Raw genomic sequence first — 25,677 nt, forward strand, 5'->3', positions numbered from 1 at the left:
GTTGGATTTTGTCAAATGCCTTTTCTGCATCAATTGATAAGATCATGTGGTTCTTTTGTTTTATTTATGTGATGGATTACGTTGATTGATTTCCTAATGTTGAACCATCCCTGCATTCTTGGTATGAATCCCACTTGGTCATGATCAATTATTTTTTTGATATGTTATTGAGTTCTGTTGGCTAGAATTTTGTTGAGGATTTTTGTGTCTATGTTCATGAGGGATATTCGTCTGTAATTTTCTTTTTTTTGTGGTGTCTTTTCCTGACTTTGGTATCAGGGCTATGTTGGTTTCATAGAATGTGTTCAGGAGTATTCCTTCATTTTCGATGCTCTGAAATAGCTTTAGTACTGGTGAATAAGGATAAGAAGCAAGATGGGCAACATCACAACAGACCCAAATGAAATAAAAACGATCATAATAGAATACTGTAAAAAATTGTACTTCAACAAATTTGAAAACCTAGAGGATAGACAAATCTCTAAAAACACACTGCCTACCTAAACTAACACAAACCGAGGTAGAAAAGCTAAATAAACCCCATAACAAAAGAAGAGATTGAAGAGGTAAAAAAAAAAAATCTCCCAAGAAAAAAAATCCCTGGCCTAGACAGCTTCACTGGATTTTGTGGTTTTTAAGAATCACCTGGGGATCTTGCTAAAATGTGGATTCTGATTCAGTATATCTGGGGTGGAAATGCAAATTCTTAGTAGGGGTCCAAACCAGAATGAACCAGTTCAAAGCCCTGCTGTTCACAGATGATCTTGCTTAATAAAGATAGTGAGACTGCAGATCATGCTAGAAAGTATGTTTTGTGATCCACAGCTTGTGCAGCCTTATCCCCGGCACAAGCAGATAGAGGGCTGAGTGGGCACCATCAGATGCTGCACTTACAAGAGGAAGCATATTGCATGGAATGAGCCACTGCTCTGCTCCTAAGTGGCAGCCCTTCCTCTAACCGTTTGGAAGAATTGCCAGCAGAGCAAACACGTCTGCCTGGAATTCACATTGGGGCATCAAGAGAGTTTCTGCAAAATATCCCAAAGTGTTATTACGGTGTATGACCACCTGTTCTTTCCCTTTATGTTGACTCATTGTGCCAACATAATATCATATCTCTGCTTCAAACTAAATTAATTGTGTTTTACTTTCATTTAATATTCAAATTGGGGGAGCACGTGTAGGGTTATTTATTTTTAAAGAACTATTGCTAGAGCCAGATGAGAGGCAGACTATTAAACTTCAGAATTTAGGACAAACGTGCATGTTTCAAAACAAGCCAACATGATGCTCTTGGCATTGTGTAGGCAGCTGGTTCGAATAGAAGGCCAGGCTGCCACGTGCCACAATTGTTCAAAAAATCCTGTTGTCCTAGTAGCCCACAATTATGAACAGCAACAAATGTAAACAAAAACTGGGGAAAATGGACAAAACCATTGCTGACTTATTGGGGGCTTAGAAAATTACAATATTTAAGGGAAAACAGCTATTAGTGAGATTGCAATTGACTGTTTTCTTGACAGCCAGAGGGGACATGACTAATAGAGCCGCTGTGTGTTTATATCACATGCTTTCTCACTGTGGAGTGTAGGCGGGAGCAAGGAGCCGCTGCTGCACGTAGATCTTTATTTTCAAAATCCATGGTGAGTGAGGAACTATATGTACTTTGCTTTCTGTGAAGACTCTTTCAAAGAAGAAAAATCAAAAGGAAGCTGAAAGAAGCGATAAAAATCCTCTGAGGAGCACAAGCCTCCCTTATGAATCGTGCCTACCAAAGCCACTGAGCAAACGTCACACACCAGAGAGCTTGCCATTTTAATACTTTGGAAGACAGAAGACTGTGCTGAACCTGGAATGGGCACAGAGTTGTGTTTGGGATTCCAACCGGAGGTTTTAAATGCTAATGAATCGTAAGACAATGGAGAGCCCATTCCAGAGGCCTACGAAGTTGTTTTAAAAGGCACCAGATGGAGAAAGGAAAATAAAACTTAAGTATCGCTGTGATGTTGGGCTTTGCTACTTAGTTTTCACTGGCTGGAACCTACAGAGAAAGAAAAAAAATCCTAAGTTAACAGTATCGCGCCTTTTGTGTTAGACTCCTTAGAGTTTCAGTAACCATCAGCATCTTTTTTTATGAGATTCCATCAAAATTTCCATCCATCTACTCGTTTCTGAATTCTCTTATTCTGCTTATCATAATGCAGGACATAGGTCTACCGTGAGGATATAGAACAAACCAAACCCTATTAAATGGGAATCCATCCAGCTGTGAAGCAGAAGGGGTTGGTCCAAAGAGCTATAAAGGGTTCTTGGGTCATTTGCAACCACAGAAAGGCTGCTCTTAAGTAGAAAAGGAAAGCCACCTTAAATCGGAACCAGATGTAAATCACTAAATGAACCTTCGGTTCCTAATTGGAGACACAGCCAGGCTGTAATACATTTAGCAAATTACAAACAAAATGTTCTTGTTTACATTGCATTAAATGGTTTTAAAGCTTCAGCCAAAGAGCTAAATGAACATGCTGTTAGGCCAAAAACGGAGCGGAAGGCTGCTTCAGAGTGGGGTGCGCTGGGGAGAAACCACATCCCACGTGAGCCCAGAGTGTATTTTGGTAACTGCTTCACTGTCGTGGAAGGGGAAAGTGGATTTACCTAGCGATCCCAAGCCTAATGAGCAGATCTCCCTTGCAGGAAAACGGTCTGAATACTGTAACATATGCCTTCTTTCAGGATGCATAATTCATATCCAAGGACGTTAGCCACAGCAATTCAGCTCGATAGCAACACCTCATTATTTTATCCCTCAGTATTTATTCCTATGTTTGACGCCTCATGAAATTACTGTTAATGTGTTTATATAAGGGCAAATCTGACACAAGTGGGAAGAATATAATTTCCCACTCCTTCTTTCCCGCTGCTGTGTCCTCTCCCCCAGTAGAAGTGGCAAGTGTAAATAGTTAATTTGCTTCAATTATGAGCCTGTCCTGCTAAATTAGAAGCAGCAGGGATATGAAGAGCCAGAATTACACTTCTGAGGCAGCTAACAAATCCTCGGAGCCCACAGAATCAAATCATTTACTCCGCATTGGAGCTCAGACGCCCACTACATGAAGGCTGGCGGGTTGTTTTTGTTGTGTTGTCTTGTGTTTTCTTATAAAATGTGGCTGTTATGTCAGCAGTACTTAAGGTTAACTAAAATCCCATCGCAGTATAACATTCACCCTTGTGTTTATCGTGGCCATTTCCTTATAAACATCATGCGTTTCCCCAATTTTTAAAAAAAACTAGGAGTGGCTAAGACATTAAAAAAAAAAAAAACTAGGAGTGAAAAGATACGTAAAACAATTGTGAATTTAAAAACTGTAAAATCGAAGAAAATTTTATATTCAAAAGATTTGAAACTGGGCAATTAAAATTACATGAAATGGTGAGAATATTGTACTTCTAAATTGCAGGTATTTATATATGCATGGAATTATGGATATACAAATGTGATTACTGCATGCCTTCATACATAGTACATAGTACACACATACAAATATATTCTCCTACACACATGGTGGAAACATATTTCACTTGAAAGTGTTCATGATATTGGTAAGAAAATAAATCTAACATAATAGTCAAGCCTGTTGTGCTTTGTGTATTATCACATACATAATATGTCCATAATTATAATACTTAACGACAATATGTAAGAATGTGTGGGGCGGGTTGAACACCTGTATAGCAAACCCTCTATTACCTTTGACGTACATTTTAATTTAGAAGGTGCAATTCAATAATCCATGTAAGAGTCACGCTAATGCTGATTCATATAAGGAACAACCTGAGACCAAGGATTATACACTCAAATATTTACTGAGCACCTACTGTGTACCAAGCACTGCCCTGAATTTTGGGGCTTCAGCAATAAACAAGAAGACAAGGCCCCCCAAAGGAAATAACAGACACTTCACCAAAGAAGACACTGAAGTCGCCAACAGACACATGAGGAAATGCTCACAGTCACTGACCGTTCAAAAACAATCACTGACCGTTAGAGAAATGCAAATCAAAACCACGATAAAATACCATCTAACCTGGGCATTACTGGCACAAATCAGAATATAACAAATGTTGGAGAGGCTGCAGGGAGATCAGAACTCTTATGCACTGCTGGTGGGAGTGCAAAATGATATAACCATTTTGGAAAATGATATGGCGCTTCCTTAGAAAGCTAGAAGTAGAAATACCATATGATCCAGGGAAATCTCACTCCTAGGAATATATCCTAGAGACATGAGACTCATCACACAAATAGATATATGCACACCCCTGTTCACTGCAGCATTGTTCACAATAGCAAAAAGATGGAAATAACCTAGATGTCCATCAGCGGATGAATGCATAAACAAACTGTGGTGCATACACACAATGGAGTATTACACAACGATAAAGAACTGCAAAGCATCTCATAACACGGATGAATCTGGAGGGCATTATGTTTAGTGAAATAAATCAATCACAAAAGGGCTCCATAGACACATCCAAACTCCCTGAGGGACCGAATTGCTGGGCTGGGGGCTTCAGGGACCATGGTCTCCAGGAACATCTAGCTCAGTTGGCATAACATAGTTTATAAAGAAAATGTTCTACATTCTACTTTGGTGAGTAGCGTCTGGGGTCTTAAAAGCCTGTGAGCAGCCATCTGAGATGTTCCACTGGCCCTGCCGCGTCAGAAGCAAGGAAGAATGAAGAAAACTAAAGACGCACGGGAAGATTAGTCCAAAGGACTAATGGACTACATCTACCACAGCCTCTAACAGATTCAGTCTAGTACAACCAGATGGTGCCCAGCTACCACCACTGACTGCTCTAACGGGGATCACAACAGAGGGTCCCGGACAGAGCTGAAGAAAAATGTAGAACTAAATTCCAACTCACAAAAAAAGATCAGACTTTCTGGCCTGACAGAGACTGGAGAAACCCTGAGAGTATGGCCCCTGGATACCGTTTTAGTTCAGTAATGAAGTCACTCCAAGCCAAAGATTAGACAGGCCCATGAGACAAAACGAGACTAAAGTGGCACACGAGCCGAGAGGCAAGGAGTAGAAGGCAGGAGGGGACAGGAAAGCTGGTAATAGGGAACCCAAGGTCAAGAAGGGAGAGCGTTGACATGTTGTGGGGTTGTAAACCAATGTTATAAAACAATATGTGTACTAATTGTTTAATGAGAAACTAGTTTGTTCTGTAAACCTTTGTCTAAAGTACAGTAAAAAAAAGAAACCAAGATCTGGAAAATAAAGAAGACGACAAGGCCCCTGCAGTCAGGAGTCTGAGAGGCAGACTCAACTGGGGATGTTCTCAGCTGCTCAGAGGAGGAATTGAAACAAAGACGGATCTTTTAACACCACATTGATTTGATTCACACCACAGTTTTGCCATACACTTGCTATGAAAACAAACAAACAAAAAACCTATTGCCATCGAGTCAAGTCCAACTCATAGCAACCCTATAGGACTGAGTACAACTGCCCCACAGGGTTTCCAAGGAGCGGCAGGTGAATAGGAACTGCGGACCTTTTGATTAACTGCCATAGCTCTTAACCGCTATGCCACTAGGGCTTCCTCCAAGCCTATAAATTTTTTTTTTTTTTTTTTTTTTATAGGACAGAGAGAAAAAGACCCATAGGCTTTCCAAGACTGTAGATGTTTAAGGAAGCAGACTGCCCCATCTTTCTCCCCCTGAGCCGCTGATGAGTTCGAACTGCTTACCTTTTAGTTAGCATCGGAGTCCTTTAACCACTGCCCCACCAGGGCTTCAGGTCATTTATAGACTCTCAGTATATTTTTAAATGTAATTGAACAACATTGGACTGGCCCTAGTCACCCTCACTCAATAAGTAAAACAGATGACTATCTTGTAGCTATTTTCTCAAGCAAGGAGCTTGCGTCTGGTACCTGCCATTCCAGAAACAGGTCACATCAAAACTGTTTAGACCCCTTAGATAGATCAAGCAGTCTTCAAAAAGAAATGATAGCAAGATTTTTACCATATTCTATAATACTTTCAATCCTCTGAATACCATGTTATAAAGTTCTTAGGCTTTTGGAACACTTGAGAAAACTGAGCAAGTTACACAAGATGGAAATTTTACCACATTTAAGGGTAAGGTTCTATATAAAATACAGATGCATGTAAATAATAACAGCATTGAAAGAAGCCACAAACTTTAAATTTCTAAAGAATATGGCAGGGAATTGTGATTAATTCATTATTCCTTATACAAATATCTTTCTAAGCATTTTCCATAAAAATAAACTTGCAGTTGAAAGAAATACATTTGAAGTTAACCAAAAAAGCAAAATGCCTTTTAGTTTTTTTTTTTTATAGCATTTGAATAGAGTCCAGAATTGAAAGAACTTAAATGTTTTCTTATTATTTCTGTAAAGACTTTGTTGAAATAAACTATGACTGGAGATTAACTAAGGGCAAGGCAGAAAAGGAGGAAGGAAGAAGGAATTAAACTATAAGACTTTTGCTTTTCTGTATCAGGGATTAAAAAAAAAAAAAAACCCAGTGCCATCGAGTCAGTTCCGGCTCATAGGTGCAGAATACAGGATAGTTTGAGAAAGGAACAGAAAGTAAAAGAGTAAGACAGATTTATTAGAACCTTTTTCTGTTTATGGTAGTCATTGCTATTGAATTGATGATTTTAATTAGAGGTTATTAATCTACAAGTATAGGAGTTCCTGTTGGTGTAAACAGTTAAGCACTCGATTACTACCCAAAAGGTTGGTAGTTCAAACCCACCCAGACGTGCCTCAGAAGACAGGCTTGGCAATCTGCTTCTGAAGGGTCGCAGCCTTGAAAACTTATGGAGCAGGTCTATTCTGCACATATGGGGTTGTCGTGAGTCGGAATAGACTTGACAGCAATAACAACAATAGCCTATAAAATATATGTACATACTGGTATTGAGAGCATTTTAGAAATGATTCAGTGATTTACTAAACTACACAAACAGGATCTAGATCTCCAGAATTGCTATTTGATGCCTATCTATCTATGTATGTTTTAGTTTAGCCATTATATGTTTTCATTTAACCACTGAGATGCAGTCCTTAGCTAGGCTATGGTAGCTTTCTTAGAATAACAAACCACAGCACATAACTGAATTAGGACAGGATGAATTCAAAAGTGTTTGGATGAGCTGTGGAAAATGATAAATGATGTATTACAGTTTTTAAATCCTCATCTGGCCAACTTTGCACTTTATTTCAAACAGCTGTCGACCATTTGGAAGCCATTTTGTAGCTCAACCGAGTACTAATATTTACTGTATGAATCATATACCTTTAAAATGTTTGTCTTTCCCTGAGAGAGGGAGGGACCGCTTCTCTCCCCAACCTAACTTTGACATAAGTCAGACCCATCCTTATAGGCTACGAGGTTTGTGTCCTTGATCATGGTAGTGCACGGTCATTGCCCAAGGCAGCCCGACTCATTGTTGGTTTCCACAAGTACAGGACTGTCTCCATCTGTGAACAGAGGCTTTTGAAAAAGTTTGCCAGGAACTTTTTGTGGGTAATTTTTAAATATCTGTTCGAAAGGAAGAATTTCCCCACTTCTTAAGAATTTTCCCCACTACTGGCATATGGAATTCTTAAATATTCTTTTCTCATTGTCTCATATATTTGAGGTCATCCTTCAGAGACTTCCATCAAATGTAGAATTTTAAACGAATTCCTGTGCATTTTTAGAAGGTAGCATGAGAAAGACGTACAGGATGAACCATGCTGTAGACATTAGGCAGTTTCCAAAGGTGGGAGTTCAGCTTGCTGGGGTGGGGGTGAGGGCTGAAGGATCTCAGATTTTAATTCTGATCTGGGCTCCTACCCTTTAAAGGCAAGTACAGTAATAAAACCAAAAACCAAAGCCAGTGCCATCGAGTCGATTCTGACTCATAGCAACCCTGCAGGACAGAGTAGAACTGCCCCATAGAGTTTCCAAGGAGCGCCCAGCGGATTTGAACTACTGACCCTTTGGTTAGCAGCCGTAGCACTTAACCGCTACACCACCGGGGTTTCCAGTACGGTAATAGACCTCTTGAAATCCTCCCTCGGAACATCTGCAGCTATTCAGAGAAGAGAAGCTTCTTCGCTCCAGGAAATGTGACGTGATGAGTTTACCCTTTTCTAAAGTGTTATTTAGGCAGTTAGGCAATGATCCCACGTAGCCAATCATCAATAGCCAACAGGGAGCCATTGGTAGAAAACAAGGCCTCCAGAGCGCTAGTCAGGTATCTCCTAACAACATTGATCCCTTTGTGAAGCCAGGGGCAGATTCAGGCTGAAATGCATTGAGTTAGCTAAATTTCTCCCATGGGTGTTAAACAACAAATTGCAGAAATGCCAATACTTTGTGCGATGTTAACTACCAGGAGCCCAACAAAGAGACGGCAACACTATAGCTGTTTCAGAAGAAACCAAATGAAAGAAAGATGATAGAAGCTGCATCAGGCCTTCTGGCAATGCTGTCTTTCTATTCCTACCTAGAAAATGATGCTTTGGGCAATGGTAGGGACCAAAGTGTGTTATGTTTAAAAAAAAAAAAAAAGCCTCTGGAAGCTAAGCAAACATTAGTTAGCTGAATGGGGGTCACTTGGAGTAGCATATTCATAATAAATGATGGAAATCCTTAGGTTATACAAATACATATTAACATCAAAGATACATTTACTAAATATTTGCTTCAAAGTCATGAACAGGATTTCTATCAGTGTGGGAGAAAATCCCTCTTGAAACCATTTTAACGCATTAAAAGTAAATGTAAACATTGTCAGTTTAAGACCATTAATTATAAATTATGTCTTGGAGAAAGAAGTTTAAGGAAAGCCAATAAACAGAAATATGTCTCTCAAGAAAAAAATACAACAATAAAAAGCAGGAGAACTCTGTTTCTGACTGTGGCTGAACCAACACATATAGTAGGCACAGGCCATATTGTTCAAGGCATTTGCTCTGCTATAGCATTTGTCTGTTTATGTGTGAATTTCCAAAAATAAATCGGAATTTGGCTTCCCATAATTAGCTCACTAAATATAGAAGACTCTTATACTTGAAGGATTTATTTGCTTTTTACTGAAAAAGCTTCTAAATAGACTTTTAAGTTTCTTTAACTATGTCCTATTTAGTAAAACTGGTACAATGATTATATGATAATATGGACTCATTCTTAATTGCCTTATTTTAATTGACTTGTTAGACTGAAATGCCAAATAGAAGTCTAGACTGAAAACCAAGAAAAAAGAAATAAAACAAACCCATTGCCATTGAGTGAATTCCAACTCATAAAGAAGAACAATTAGCACATTCATTTCATACAGTCCTGTTATAATTCTGTTAACAAGGTTAGACATTTGTTTACCTTAAGTAAAATGTTCTCCTTTAATTGAAATATTCGCAAGTAAATAATAATTGTCACATCTTGCATTTCTCATTCGACTTCTGGGCTCAGAAAACCACCATCAGCCTTAGAAGCTAGGCTCTGCTACCAACTTGGGCAGGTATTTGGTCTTTAGGCATAATTGGTATTTAAGTATTCTGACTAACGCTAAAGCTGCTTTTCAATACTGATCTGTGTCTGTTTTTTTGAGCTCTGCCTTGCCAGCTCTTAGCCAAGCCTGGCTCTCTGCTGTGAGACACAAGGTGTGGGAAATTTGAAATAGTTACATCAGTGAAACTACATTTTGACTTAAGAAGGAAATAGTGGAGAACATTTTGTTCTTCAGGCCTGACTTCAAAACATTACCAAAATATACCCCAAAGCCTTGCAAGGATTAACTGAAGGGCAGCAGACAACCACATGTGTTCACTTTGCTAGTCTTCCAGTTGCCGCACTAATGATGTACCCTCTTCCATACTCTCAAGTCATTTTTCAGTTACGTTTGTTCAGTTTGGGATGATTTCACTTTTATTTTCAAGATGATTCCCCCTCAAACGGGCAAGCTTCTGAAAACTAAAATTCATTTCGGGACATTTTTACCTTTTCAAAACAAGGTATTCACTCACAGATGCGGGTCACCCATGTTTTCGTTGGCAGGACAGGACCAGAACGGGCTCACTGAACGCATGCCATCTTTACCCACTCCTGGTTCCCATGCCACCCCCAATGGGGTCCTTAACTTCTGTCCCTGATTCCTGAGGCTTAGGAGATGCAGACAGGACTTCAAAGTTCAGAATTTTTTTTAAAAGTGATGACGCTCCAAACCTCATCCTGTCCCTTTGATTTGTTTATTGAACATAATTTCTCTTCTTTTAATTCTGTCCTTATTTTTATGGAAACACGTGGAACCTATATAGCAGGATTTGAGGGCACTGTAGGATTATCTGTCCATTATATGCATACGAATATTTTCTTTATTCATATGTAGATTCCCTGGAAACCTTCTTCACTGCTGTCTTTCTTTCTAAGCCAACTACTACCACTCTCAAACTAGCCCACATAAATCTTCTCATAGGCTTTCTGTAAAATGTAAAATTTTACTATTCATCCTCTTCTTATCTGGTCTATTGGCATAGTTCTTAAAAAGCTGTTTCAGTAGAATGATCACTTCTACTAGACTTTAAGCAAACAGAATCTTTGGGGAAATAGGTATTATTGTGTGTGTGTGTGTGTATTACTGTTCTGCACTGCACCTCTCTGAAAACAAAAGCAGATGTACTTTCTAATTTAAGGCTCTTTGTTGTTGTTACAGGTCTATAAAAAGAAAACCGAGGCTGCAAAGAAGGAGTACCTAAAGCAACTAGCAGCCTATAGAGCCAGCCTGGTCTCCAAGGTAACCTGCAATTGTCTGGTATTGTGATGGATTCTGGCCATCTAGGTGCAGACTTTGATAGTAATTTAAAAGCATAAAAGATCACTTTTAGCATTTTTGCACAATCTTCTTTGTTGTAAAAGAAAAAGTAAATCCTACACAAAGCGATATGTTATGGAAATATTTCTTCATGCCTAAAAGACCAGAGCAGCATCTTCCGGGCTCTTTGTATTGTCTACCTGTGGATTTGGGGATGGATGGGCTAGTCACAGTCCGTTCGTAGTCCTGAGCCAACTTTCTATTTCCATATCCCGGGAACTCCGTTCCCCCATCCCGTTGGCCCTTGCTGAGGAAATGCCCATTCTTAAATCCTAGCCTTAATACTGCATTATTAGGAGGTAAGCCTGCCACAGAAAGAGATCACGTTCATTCATTTGAAAATAAAAACACCGTTTAAGAATAGTTTATGCTTTAAAATATCTAGTCTTTTCTGTTTAAGATATTCTAAAGCATAGACTATTCCTAAGTGGTATTTTTATTTTCAAATGAATGGATGTGATCTCAGTTTGTCCTTTCTGGAGGAGTCACTGGGTGGTACAAGATTGGCAGTTCAAACCCACCCAGAGGTGCCTCAGAAGACAGGCCTGGCGACATGCTTCCAAAAGGTCGCAGCCTTGGAAACCCTATGGAGCAGTTCTACTCTGCACGCGTGGGCTCGCCCTGACTCAGTAGCAACTAACAACAACAACGATGGTCCTTTCTGTTACAGATACTCAAGAGTTGACCCTGTGAGATCTCTGGTTAATATACTTCTCAGGGAGGTAACCTCAGAGAGCTGGGGCTGAGTCCGTATGTGGCTAAAACTGCGTCATCTCAAACTCAGATCTGGCTGCTGCTTTTTAGGGCTTGAGGCTCAGGACTTCATCCCACTCACTCCAAAACAAAACAAAACAAAACAAAAAACTCATTTTTATTCACAAATATGCACCCCCATTCTATCAACTCTAAAACAATTACAGAAATTATTTTTTAATTGGGGAAAATATGCACTGAATATGAGCCCTGGTGGTGCAGTGGTTAAGAGCTCGGCTGCTAAACAAAATGTCGGCAGTGAGATCCACCAGCGGCTCCTTTGAAACTCCATGGGGCAGTTCTACTCTGTGCTATAGGGTCCCTGTGAGTTGGAACGGAGTCCATGGCGACGGGTTTGGTTGGTTTGGTTTTTCTTTTTTTTTTTTTATGGTGATGCAGAGAAGAAAAGAACACAATATGCAAGTACACAAAAATTTCAGCCGACCATCAGTTTAATTCAACTTTATGTCTACCTCTAAAATATTAGTATTGTGGGAAAGGTTATCATTTGTTATTTAACCAGAGTCTGTTGTATTATCTCACTATGGATTTCTCACTTTTTAATTTAGCTAACTCCTTTTGAAACTATTTGTATTTTCCGCTGATACTGCCTCACGTTTCTGTATAATTACAGAATTCACAGAAAGTGTGCAAAATTATCGCAGAAAATAAGGTCCCGGATGTTAAATCCAGTCAGCTCTCAGACTAAATAGTCCTGACGATTTTGTTCCAAATCAGCATGGCCAAAATACAAGGAGAACTTTAAAAAGTAATTCCCCTGTTTCATCCAAGATCGGTCTCTTTTGGGCATGAGTTTTAGTCAGAGCATTTTGCATATGAGAAAATCAATACCTAGCAGCTCGGTCCCAATGCAGAGCACTCTAGGTAATGGTGTGCAGATTGCCAGAATGCTAGTGTACTGACTAAGCCTCTACTTTCCAAACAAGTGTCCCCAGATTTGCTCTTAGCTGCAACTTTTCTTACTCTTCGCTCTTCACTTGCAACCCACAGTCTATGGCAATTTGTATAAATGCTGCGAATTGCCAATTCCACATTTTAAAAAACCAAGCACTTTTTTTTTACAGCTTACTCTGACATTTTCTCCTCCTTGACAGTAGGAATTTTGCTGGAGCTGTTGAATATGCATTTATATACAACTGTCTATTGTGTGTGTACAAATTGAAGGAAAGCTCCAAACACCCGCTCCCAGGAAAAAAGTAACCCTCTGACGTTATATGGAATGGATATTTGCAGTATAACCTTGTAGGCATGTACAGAAAATTTGCCAGCCTACCCTTCCATGACATATGGGAAAATCCATTACTTTTCCATTTTAAATTATGACATGGTAAAAAAAAAAAAAGCCATTCCTATTTACACATACATTTTCTGTTATATACTTTTGATATGTTATAAATGATAATGATTTCTGTATTCTGAAAGATCAGTAAGTGCAGTCACAAAAACGCTACTTGATAACAATAGTTACAATTCCAGATAACCACAAGGAGTCAGCTGAACTCCTTTATTTTCCTCCATTCATGCATCCATTTGGCAGATTATCCTGGGCACATGGTCTGTGCCAGGCACTGTGCCAGGCTCAGAGGACACAGGAGAAGAATAAGGCAGATGTACTGAGGAGACCAATAATGAACCAATAATAAAAACATAAATTAATTGTGCACCAGTGTTCATTGCAGCACTGTTCACAGAATCCAGGATGGAAACAACCTGAATATCCATCGGCAGATGAATGGATAAACAAACTGTGGTCTGTCCATACAATGGAATATTACACAGCCGTAAAGAGAAATGGAGATCTGATAACATGTTACGACATGGATGAACCTTGAAAACATTATACTAAATGAAATAAAAAAAAAAATGAAATAAGCCAGACACAAAAGGACAAATATTGTACGATCCCACTTACATATAGATATGAGATATATATAGATCCCACTTATCTAGAGAGAAGAACTGACACCTCTGAATTGTGGTGTTGGCAAAGAATATTGAATATACCATGGACTGCCAAAAGAGCAAATAAAACTGTCTTGGAAGAAGTACAACCAGAATGCTCCTTAGAAGCAAGGATGGTGAGACTGCGTCTTTCAAACTCTGGACATGTTGTCGGGAGAGATCAGTCCCTGGAGAAGGACATCATGCTTGGTAAAGTACAGGGTCAAAGAAAAAGAGGAAGACCCTCAACAAGATAGATTGACACAGTGGCTGCAACAATGGGCTCAGGCATAACAACAATTGCGGGCACGGTGCAGGACCGGGCAGTGCTTCTTTCTGTGGTACATAGGGTCGCTGTGAGTTGGAACCGACTCCACGGCACCTAACAACAACAACATAGAGACCAAAGCTTATTAGTGGTTAGCAGGGGTATGAGGGAGGAAAAAGGGAGAGCCATTGCCTAGAGGACACTGTCAGTGGTGGTGGTGGTGGAATGATTTGGAAAAGAATAGCAGTGGCTGTACAACATGATGAATGTACTCAATGCCACTAACTTGTGTGTGTTAAAAATTGTGGAATCAGCAAATGTATTTTTATACATACTTTTACCACAGTTAAAAAATAGAAACTAATAAATGCTCAAGATCTTTGAGAATATACTGTTCTGAAGAAAGTAAGTGAGGGATCTGGTAGGATGGTCTGGAAAGGCCTCTTTGACGAGGTGACATTGAAGTGAGACCCAAAGGAAGAGAAGGTGCTGGAAAGAAGCAAAGAGATCCTGAGGCTCATGCAGACCCAGCAGCAGCAGAGCAAGGGCAGAGACCCCGTGGTGGTGAAAGTGTCTCTTTGGATGGAGAGGAGGTCCATGTGGCTGGAGCTCAGTGAACGGAGAGAGAGTGGTTTGAACTGAAGCTGGGGCACAGTCAGAAGCCAAATGATAGAAGCATCACCGGGCTCTGAAGGGAGCTTGGGTTTTGTTCTCAGTGCAGGGTGAGCGCCCGAGTAGGCTTCAGTAGGAGATGGCATGATCAGATTTACTAAAGATCACTTTACATGCATGCGTTGGCTTGATCCTCATACCTTACCCCTCAAAGTTGGCGTGATTGTCAACATTTCACTGAAGAGGAAAAGTATCACAGGTAGCCAGTTGCCTCCACAATAACGTTTTCTGCTGATCCACACTGCTGGAGGGTCCTAGTAGCATGCTTGATGCGCGTCCTTCAGACACCCATACAAACAGCCCAGGAGTCAGTGGCATTGAGTTGATATTTTCTCTGCTAAGTTCATTTTTGTCCATGGAAAATTTCTTAGCCAGGGCGCAGTGTCCCTTTTCCTGAGCTCTTGCTGGCCACTTGGATTTGCTCCTCCAGAAGTACGTTTCCCCAAGTCAGGCATTGCATCCTGAGACCAACGGATCTCCCCTTGCTAATGTGGAGCTGCCACATAGTCTGTACTTCCAGCTGCTTGAACTCCAGGGCACGCTCTGAATCCATTCCAGGGCTGCGAGATGGCTGTTCCATGTCAGGCACAGCGCTAGGTGCTGAGAACACAAGGATGACTGCAAACAGATCAAAGTTAACCTCTCCTCATACTTGAAAGATTTGAAGCCATACTCTGAAGATTAGTTGCTTCTTACAGAGCACATCCAAAACGGAAACGGACAGTGAACATTGACTCCTCCCATGAAACTGAGCCTAGGGATACATAGGGCCTCCCCTCCTCGTATTGTTACTTTCTTTAGTTTAAATATATCATAGACCATCTAATCCAGCATAGTGGAATCCCTGCATGGTGCAAATGATTAACACACTCAGCTGCTAACTAAAAGGTTGGAGGTTCAAGTCCACACGGGGTGTATCGGAAGAAAGGCCTGGTGATCGATTCCAAAAAGTCAGCCACTAAAAACCCTATGTGGAAAAAGGGGCAAAGGATATGAACAGATGGACACTCCACCAAAGAAGGCATTCAAGTGGCTGAGAGGCACACGAGGAAATGCTCACGATAAGAAGCCATTGGAGAAACGCAAGTCAAAATTACAATGAGAAACCATCTCACCCTGACATTACTGGCACTAATTAAAAAAAAAAATTTTTTTTTTGGAGAGGTTGCAGTACAACTGGAACTCTTATGCACTGCTGGTGGAAAATAAAATGGTACAACCACTATGGAAAATGATACAGTGCCTCCTTAAAAATCTAGAAATAGAAATATGGTACAATCCAGCAATCCCACTCCTAGGAACATATCCTAGAGAAATAAGAGCCATCACATGAATAGACATATGCTCACCCATGTTCATTGCAGCACTATTCATAATAGCAAAAAGATGGAAACAACCTAAGTGCCCATCAACAGATGAATGGATGAACAAATTATGGTACATACAAGTGGAATACTATGCAATGATAAAGACCAATGATGAATCCATGAAACATCTCACAACATGAATGAATTTGGAGGGCATTATGCTGAGTGAAATCAGTCAATCACAAAAGGACAAATATTGTATAAGACCACTATTATAAAAACCCAAGAAAAGTTTGCACCCAGAAAAAAATGATCTTTGCTAGTTACAGGGGGAGGAGAGGGGTGGGGAAGGGAAATCCCTAACTAGACAGTAGACAAATGCTAACTTTGGTGAAGGCAAAAACAACGCACAACATAGGGGAAGTCAGCACAGCTTGACCAAGTCAAAGTCATAGAAGCTCCATAGACACATCCGGACACCTTGAAAGACCATGTTACTGGGGCTTAGGGCTGGGGACCACGGTCTTGAAGGACGTCTAATCTAGGTCAATGGCCATAACACAGTTCATAAAGAAAATGTTTTACATCCTACTTTGGCGAATAGCATTTGGGGTTTTAAAAGCTTGTGGACGGCCATCTAAGATATATCTATTGGTCCCATCCCTCCTGGAGCAAAGGAAAATGAAGAAAAACAAAGACACGAGGAAAATAGTGCAAAGGACTAATGGATCACCTGAACCACAGCTTCCAGCAGCCTAAGTCCAGAAAACCAGACGGTGCCTGGCTACCATCACTGGCTACTCAGACAGGGATCACAATAGAGGGTCCTGGACAGGGCAGGAGAAAAATGTGAAACAAAATGCAACTTCACAAAAAAAAAAAAAAAAAGACCAGACTTACTGATCTGACAGAGACTGGAGGAACCCCCCCAAGACTGCGGCCCCTGGACACCCTGCTAACTCCGAACTGAAGCCGCTCCCGAAGTCTACCTTTCAGCCGAAGATTGGACAGGCCTATAAAACAAACTATCACATGTAAGGCACATGCTTCTTAGTTCAATCAAGTATACGAGACCAAATGGGCAACACCTGCCCAAAAGCAAAGGTGAGAAGGCAGGAAGGGACAGGAAAACTGGACAAATGGACACGGAGAGCCCAGGGTGGAACGGGAAAAGGGGAGAGTGCTGACACAATGCAGGGATTGCAACTAATGTGACAAGACAATTTGTGATAAAACTTTTGAACGAAAAATTAATTTCTGCTTTCAACTTTCACCTATAACATGATAAAATTTAAAAAAAAACCCTATGGAACGTAGTTCTTCACTGACACACACGGGGTCACCATGGTTAAAATCAACTCCATAGCAACTATTTTACTGTTAATCCAGCATATGAATTAACATGGTTCCAGGCCCAATTAGAATTGAAATCTATCAACAGTAACAAAGCTCGATCCCAATAAATGAATATTTGCCCTTCATACTTCAAAATGACAATACTGATACATTCTCCGTGGGACATTGAATTTGTTCCAATAATAATAAAAATACAAATAGTGTCCTTCTATTGAGTAGCTTTTAAGTGCCCCACACTTAAATATATGTAGGCATTTTATACTTATTTCTGCACGTCATCAAAGCAACCCTGCCAGATAGTGTGCAGCTTCATTTGTTCTAAACAGTCTCTAGACAGATTAAACAACTTGTCACCATAAGCAGAGGCTCCTGGTGGCAGAGCAAGGACTCAGGCTTCTAGCTGGTTTATCCCAAAGCTTACATGTTTTTCTGTACCGTGAGCGATTTTCACATACTTTATCCCCCCAAAAATAATATGCCACCTCCTTCATCTTAAACAGAAATTAAATAGATTTAATTTTAGATTTAAAATAAATAGAAACAGAACCAACAAGAGTGAGAATATATATGTGTGTGTGTATATATATATATTCATATATGGTAGCATAATGGTTAAGTATTGGCTGCTAACTGAAGGGTTGGCAGTTCAAACCCACCAGCTGTTCTGCTGGACAAATGCCTGGTGATCTGCTCCTGTAAAGATTGCAGCCTAGGAAACCCTGTGGGGCAGTTCTACTCTGTCATATAGGGTCACTCACTAGGAGTTGGAATCAACTCGATGGCACACAACAACAAAAAATATACAAATACATACATAGAGAGAGAGAGATTTATTTTAAGGAATTGGCTCATGCAATTGTAGAGTTAGCAAGTCCAAAATTTGCAGGTCAGGTGATAGGCCGGAAACCCCAGCAGGCTTGTCCCCAAAATCTGTAGGCCAGGCTCGAAGTTCTGGCAGGATGTCTGTTTACAGTCTTGAGGAAGAATTTCTTCTCCCTCAAGAAACCTTAGTTTTTGCTCTTAAGGCCTTCAGTTGATTGGATGAGGCCCACCCATATGGTGAAGGGTAATCAGCTTTACTTGAGACCAATCGATTTAAAAGTTAGTTACTGTCAAGTTGGCTCTGACTCATAGTGACCTTATATATAACAGAACGAAATTTAAATATCTTCACAGCAACTTCTAGAATGAGTGTTTGACCAAACAACTGGGCATCTTAACTGTCATGGATTGAATTGTGTCCCCCAGAAATACGTGTCAACTTGGTTAGGCCGTGATTCCCAGTATTGTGTGGTTGTCCTCTATTTTGTGATTGTAATTTTATGGTAAAAAGGATTAGGGTGGGATTATAACACCCTTACCAGGTCACATCCCCGATCCAATGTACAGGGAGTTTGCCTGGGGTGTGGCCTCCACCACCTTTTATCTTATAAGAGATAAAAAGGAAAGGGAAGCAAGCAGAGAGGGGGTACCTCATACCACTAAGAAAGCAGCACTGGGAGCAGAGCGAGTCCTTTGGACCCAGGGTTCCTGTCTGGAGAAGCTCCTAGTCCAGGGGAAGATTGATGACAAGAATTTTTCTCCAGAGCCAACAGAGAAAGCTTTCACCTAGAGCTGACACCCTGAATTTGAACTCCTAGCCTACTAGACTGTGAGAAAATAAATTTCTCTTTGTTAAAGCCACCTACTTGTGGTATTTCTGTTATAGTAGCCCTAGATAACTGAGTCAATAACCTAGCCAAGTTGACACCTAAAATTTAACCATCACAAATAGCTAAGAGCAAAGCAGTTCTGGCTTAAATGAGGCTGGCTTCTAGAAGGCTGTCTACTTCTACCCACCTCCCTCAACCAGCAGGGGCTGACCAGAGACCTCGAGAGGAATTCGGGGTCCGCAGAATGCCTGGACCACTGCTTTGCACCATGCTGTTGCTGTGGTGCCAGGGCTACCCCTTGATAGCGTGGCACCATCCACATCCCAGTGACTGGCCTGCCCAGTGTCAGCTACCTCCTGTTGTGCAAACCCGTCATGATGCAGGACCCACAAATGTGGGTGTACAGTGTTATAAACACAGTACCGGTCAGACCCTAGAATAATCGTTCCATTTTAGGGTATATAATGTAATGGGAGAAGTTGGCAAGATTTCAGAGGAACAAGACATAAAAGCGACTGAAAGGTCAACACTCAGAACGTAGCACCAGAGGAGAAAGGATTTGAGATTGTTAACCTGAAAAACAGATACAAGTTGCCCCCGCTATCCAAAAGTAGGGCATTCCTATGAAAACTTTCGTAAACTGAAATGGCGTAAAGAAAGAAGCAATTACCATTAACTTATATAGGAAAAAATTTTGCGCGTTCCCAGATGCAGAACATAACCTACCGAATCATATCAAATAACACATATAAGCCGTAGGAGCTCTCTGAGGCTTTTCTGATGGCCTAGGACACGCCTTGCTAACAGACGCTCACCGAGTTCAAAGCTACGGCGGCTCGATGCCCACGTGCCGAGTGTAGTTCCCAGGCAAGGAGCTCGGTGCTGCCGCTTTCAGCGTTCAGGGTGCCTGCTGCCTCTCGGACGGCTTGCTGCAAAGTCAGCGCCAAATGCCATTCCCACTTTTCACCCTTTTTCGTAAAAGCAGAAATCCTCTTTGGCTTTCTTTCTGTTAGCAAAAACAGGTACTAGTGTAGGCTTTTCATAGAAGTGAAGTGGCATAAAGCGGGCGTTTGCAAAGCGGGGCATACCTGTATTTAGGGTTGTTCATGCCCATCTCGGGCGTTAGAGATGCAACAGTGGTTACCGGTGCTCCATTTTCTCTGAATACAGAACAAGAAGATAAAGTCTATTTCAAACTAGAGGAATTTAATCTGAACAGGAGACATCACTAAGCTCTGGGCTCACCTGAGTGAACCATCTCTTTCCATATAGAAATTTCAAACCAGGAAGCCAATAGATTATAAATAAGAGTTGGTTAGAGAAGACTCCGAGGCCTCTCCAGCCTCTGTGCTCCCATATATGGAAGTGAGGGGCGCAGGTTAGAGGACCTCCAGAAGTTCCTACCTATATAATCCTGGGAGGGTTCAGTAGAGGAGAGCAGAAGTCCACACACACTTGTGTCAGCTGGATCTGGGTTCAAATTCTAGGTTTCCCACTTGCTAACTGCATGTTTTAGGGGTAGGTTACTTAAATGTTCTAAGTCTCAGTTTATTCTTCTGTTAAACCCAGAAGATAGTAGGACCTACGTCAGAGTTTCCATGAGGTTAAAATAAGAAACACTATATAAACTGCAATTCATAATCCGAAACACAGGAAGCGCTTTATAAATGCCAGCAGTTATTATTTTAGTGTTATTGGTAGGTAGGCAAAGGACTAGGAAAACTTGGTATATGATTGACAATTTAGCTGGACCATACTTGAATTTGTCTCCAAGGCTTCTTTGGTATAAAGAAATGTTAAAAGTGACACTAAAAATAAGAAAAATTTTTTTTTAATTTTTTTGCTTCATAGGTATATCCCTTTATAAAGATAAGAAATCATCTAGATATTTTAAACATATATTGATATGTGTGGCTTTCTTAAATGAAATGGGCTTTATGAGCCCTGCAAAAAATGCTATGGCTTCCTGGCTTAACCCTTATTTGCATGCCATTTAAGGTCATTTTGGGTTGGGTTATTAAATCAAGCTTGAGGAAATAAAGTTTTTCCATAGACTCAGAAATTCCTAGTATAGGTCTGAGTTATTATGCTGAAAACAATATATAACTGTAAAGCAATGTAACTAGTTTCATTTTACCACGTAGACCAGAATTTACATTCCCAAGATGAATGTTGCATTCAAAGTCGTCACCTTGGGAGGGTACAAACTTATTTCATTATTGCTCCCAGAGTTCAAAGGTTCCTGAAACTCCTCTTTCAGAACTGCCATCAGGAAGAGTTTATGAGCCATGATAGAAAATCAATCTTGTTAGATTGTTTTCGCACCTCATTCTTTTCTGCAAACATCACACAGATATAACCCACAGACTTGGCTTCGAGTGACTATTAGCTGTCTCCAAAAATCCATTTCACCATCCAAAGACAAAGAGTTGTCTGAGGATATGTAAAACAGTGTTCCACAGGCTCTGAAGAGAATTCCAGGAGAGAAGTTCCCAAATATTCCCGGTAAAAGCCACATTGTTGAAATAAGTGTACCACTTCTCAAAACCGCTAACTTGGAAGGAGGGGACTTTCGGATGGGTGCATTCTGGCGTGGTCAATGAAAGGAATCCAATTCATGACTTTATAGTCACACATCAAACACAGGGTTTTGTTTGTAGCTTAAGGAGTAGTACAGGAGCTGGCCTACCCTAATTTAGAGAGAACAATGGAAGCCTTTTTTTTTTTTTTTTGATGTATAATATACAAGACAATATTGAATTAATTTCAGAAAGTTCTCCATTGCCATGACCAGTAGTAAAAAAATACAATGCTCACTTCAATTAAAGAACAGTAAATTTGAAGCAAATAAAAGGAAGGACTTTACAGATGAAGTAAACTTATAGAATTCATGCCATGAAGAGCTACTGAGGCAAATACTGAGCCAGAATTTGAAAATGGGATGGATCATTTTATAGCTGTTAACATAAAATTTCCAACTCTGGAAGCCCAGACAGTGATTTAAAGATAATAAAATCTCATGCTTCAGGGTGTAAGTTAATCACCTGCAAGGACCAGAAAAATTTTTCATCCAGAAGTAACAATGCACCATTCAGTAAGTGGATAAATTTTGTTTAATTTCCAGTGAGCCCAATATTGGTCAGTGCTGAAAGGAAGAATCAATTAGATGGACTATTAATTTGATTTGGTTCAGCAACTCCTATATCGTTGCTTCCACTGAGTTTTATGTCTTATGTTTATACTTTGGTATTTTAAATAACAATTGCTTTGCCAATTTTTCCTTTTTATAGCACATATCATTCCAGAAGGGAGACATTTAAGAGACTATGCTGTATTATCTTCATTTTACAAAGTAAATGGGATTGAATCTGTCTTGGATAATCAATGCTTGGTTAATAAGAAGTGTCTTCACGCTCATAGAGTTATATCCTTTGCGTATTTTGTGTATGTCAAAGGAAGTCTCCACTGAGAAGATGAAGGATGTCTCTACTGCCCCCCTCCTGCCCGCCTTCACCTTTCAGCATAGGTGGTCTAAGAAAAAAAAAAAAAAAAAAATTTTTTTTTTTTTTGGTCTAAAGCCAATAGAAAATAGAACATACTTAGAAGCTAAGAGCAAAGACACATTACTCTGATGAAAACATCAGATTCAAAGGTTTATTTTCAGATGTGTACACACACGGTAAATTTATATTTGTCAGGTGATCGACACAGACAGGCAATTCTAAATAAAAATAGTTAATGTGTTTGAAAGTAGAAACTAACTTAAATTATTGAGTATGTTGAGAAAATAGTTCTAATTTCCAGATGATAGCTGTACAGATTGTCATATATAGCATATTTGATTTGTAAAATTGTAGTTTTGCTTTCATAATTTAACTGAAACAAAATGGTGGAGTATATTAGATTGATAATTTCTTTATATTTCCATTTAAGTTCAAGTAAAATAAAACTAGTTAGATTGCTTTAAAGTTATATGTTGTTTTCAGCACAATAATTCAGACCTATACCTAGCTTATGAACTCATGGCAGTTTGCTATTGAAAATTTACTTATTCTACTGATCTTCCAAAACAATAAAATAGCTCTGTAACTAATAGATGGTGTGATGGTGAAGGTTGTGCATCAACTTGGCTGAGCGATGACTCTCAGTGATTTGGTAGTTACAATGTAGTTTGGCAGACATATGATGAAATCATCTGCATGATGAGATCTCATGTAATGTGATCATCTCCATGATGGGATCTGCTGTGAGTAGCCAATCAGTTGTAAGGAATTTCCTTGGAGGTATGGCCTATATCCAATACAGGTGGACATTCTGGCACGGCTCGCAGGCTTTTGCTTTCTCTGGATCCTGCAGCTGGCTCCTGTTCATCTGACTTCTGGTTCTTGGGACTTGAGCCAGCAGCTTTCCTGCCAATTGTAGGATTTGTCAGCCTCAGCAGTCTTTGAGCCATTGGCCTGCAGCTTGCCTGCCAGTCTTGGAATTTGTCAGCCTCTGCAGCTTCTTGAGTCAGGAGAAGCCTCCAGCTTGCCTGCAGACTTGGGACTTTCCAGCCTCTACAATCCCATCAGCCATTTTCTTGATATAAATCTCCTCTCTCTCTCTCTAGATGATTCACTGGTTTTGCTTCTCTAGAGAACCCAGCCTAAGATAGATGGACTATTTATTGTATTAATCTGATTAAGAATTAATCAGAGCTGAAGCTAAAAATGGGCCTTTCCTTAAAGACACAAGCTTTCTTGCTGCCCGCCCATCACCCAAGATCCAGTGGGGAATAAAGGGGAGGTACCTAACCAAAGAAGAGTGTTAGGGGTTATGATTCCGCGTTACGTAGGGAAGGGTATGGTTCATGCTGAGAACAGAGAGCATGGTGGGAAACAGCATTCTGATGTTCTGTGGAGTTTCAGATTCTTCAAGGCTTCGTATTTTTCTTCATGTTTTGGGAAAAGAAACAGCAAGTCTTGCCAGGAGGTCTCAGCAAAGATAGGAATAGCCTTATGGAATGTCATGACACAGTGCTTAAGGAACACTGAGCTTCTGTTAACGGTGATGGAAAAATCTGGGAATGGTTAATGGTGATGGCTAAACAACATGATGAACATAATGTCATTGATCTGTACATGTGAAGATTGTCGAAAGGGCAAATGTTTGTTACCTATATATTTACCAAAATAAAAAAAAAAAAAAAAGAGTCTCCGTAACAACAAAGTGAAGAGGCACCCTACAGTTTGAGAGAAAATATTTGGGAGCAATATAACAAATAAGTGTTTCATATCCAGAATATATAAAGAATTCCTACAACTCAACAACAAAAAGACAAACAACTCAATCAAAAATTGGGCAAAGGACTTGAACAGACATTTCACCAAAGAAGACAGACAAATGGCCAATAAGCACATGAAAAAATGATCAACATCATTGGTCATTAGGGAAATGCAGACCAAAACCACAATGAGATACCATTTCATCACCACTAGGATGGCTATTATCAGAAATATGGAAAACAACAAGTGTTAGCAGGGATGTGGAGAAATTGGAACTCTCGTCCATTGTTGGTGGGAATGTAAAATGGTGCAGCTACTCTAGAGAACAGTTTGGTGGTTCCTCAAAAGGTTAAACATAGAATTACCATATGACCCAGCAAGCCCACTCTTTGGTATATACCCAGAAGACTTGAAAGCAGGAATGCAAACAGATACTTGCACGATGTTCTTTGCAGCATTATTCACAATAGCCAAAATGTGGAAACAATCCAAATGCCCATCAATGGATGAATGGATAAACAAAAATGTGGTGTATACAAACAAGGGAATTTTAGCTGTAACGAGAAAGGAAGTTCTGGTACGTGCTACAACATGGATAAAACCTGAAAACATGCTCAGCAAAATAAGACAGACACAAAAGGACAAGTATTGTATGATTCCACTTATGTGAAATATCTTGAATAGGCAAATACATAGAGATCAAAGTTTATTCGTGGTTAACATGGGCGGGTAGGAAGAGGAGATGGGGACCTATTGCTGAAGTGGTACTGAGTATCTGTTAAGGGTGATGAAGAGTTGGAAGGAAATAGTGGCGATGGCTGCGCAACTGGTGAGTGTAATTAACGTCACTGAATTAGACACATAAAAATGGTTGCAATGGCAAGAAAGCGTTCACTCATTCAGAAAAGAATCGGTATGCATTTGTCCAGTGAACACGTGGTGCTCTCTGTTCTTTGCACTGTGCTAGATGCATGGGGTGCAGAGATTCCGTCATGTTGCTCCTATGAGAGGAATCCTTGCCTTGATGATCCAGAACACCACTGGAAAGAGGACACAGGGAGAGAGCTCGTAGAAGTGTGCCGCCCAGGCCAGACGCAGCATTCATCTTGTATTCAGCAGTTTAGAGAGTAAAGAGAAAAAAATGTAACGTCCAAAATTTTTTCCTCTCTCTTTGTTAAGGTTTTGTTTCAAATGTTGTCTAAATCATTATTTTTGGAAGTTTAGAACTATTATTTAATTGAGTCTGCACATAGTCCTTCTAGTAATTAAAAGTTGTTATTGTTTCGAAATACAATTACTAGTACTGGTCTTTGCATGCTTTAGTGTGGAGATGTTAGAGGGAAAATAAATGGCTGCATAGACAAAATGTTTTGTTTATAATAGTCTGTGAGAAAAGATAACCTCTGTAAGGTTAGCAGTAAAGTGTCTCAAATTAGGCTGCTCTAAATAGCTGAGAGAGAGAGAGAGATTGTGCTAGTTGCCAGTGACATGGCCACAGGTCATGTGCCAGGAATATTGTTTCCACAAAGATGAGTTCTTACA

General features: G+C 40.1%; 1 protein-coding gene across 3 annotated transcripts in view; it reads left to right on the forward strand.

Annotated features, from left to right (window-relative positions):
* The window catches only part of TOX (thymocyte selection associated high mobility group box), a 364,544-nt gene that overhangs the window by 325,170 nt on the left and 13,697 nt on the right, over positions 1-25,677 (forward strand). For all 3 annotated transcript variants that reach the window (XM_049854467.1, XM_049854469.1, XM_049854468.1), the window contains exon 6: positions 10,743-10,823. In XM_049854467.1, coding sequence (XP_049710424.1) covers positions 10,743-10,823 — 81 coding nt within the window. The remainder of the gene's footprint in view (positions 1-10,742; positions 10,824-25,677) is intronic.

This window comes from Elephas maximus, chromosome 15 (assembly GCF_024166365.1).
Source record: "Elephas maximus indicus isolate mEleMax1 chromosome 15, mEleMax1 primary haplotype, whole genome shotgun sequence".
NCBI classification, from domain to species: domain Eukaryota; kingdom Metazoa; phylum Chordata; class Mammalia; order Proboscidea; family Elephantidae; genus Elephas; species Elephas maximus.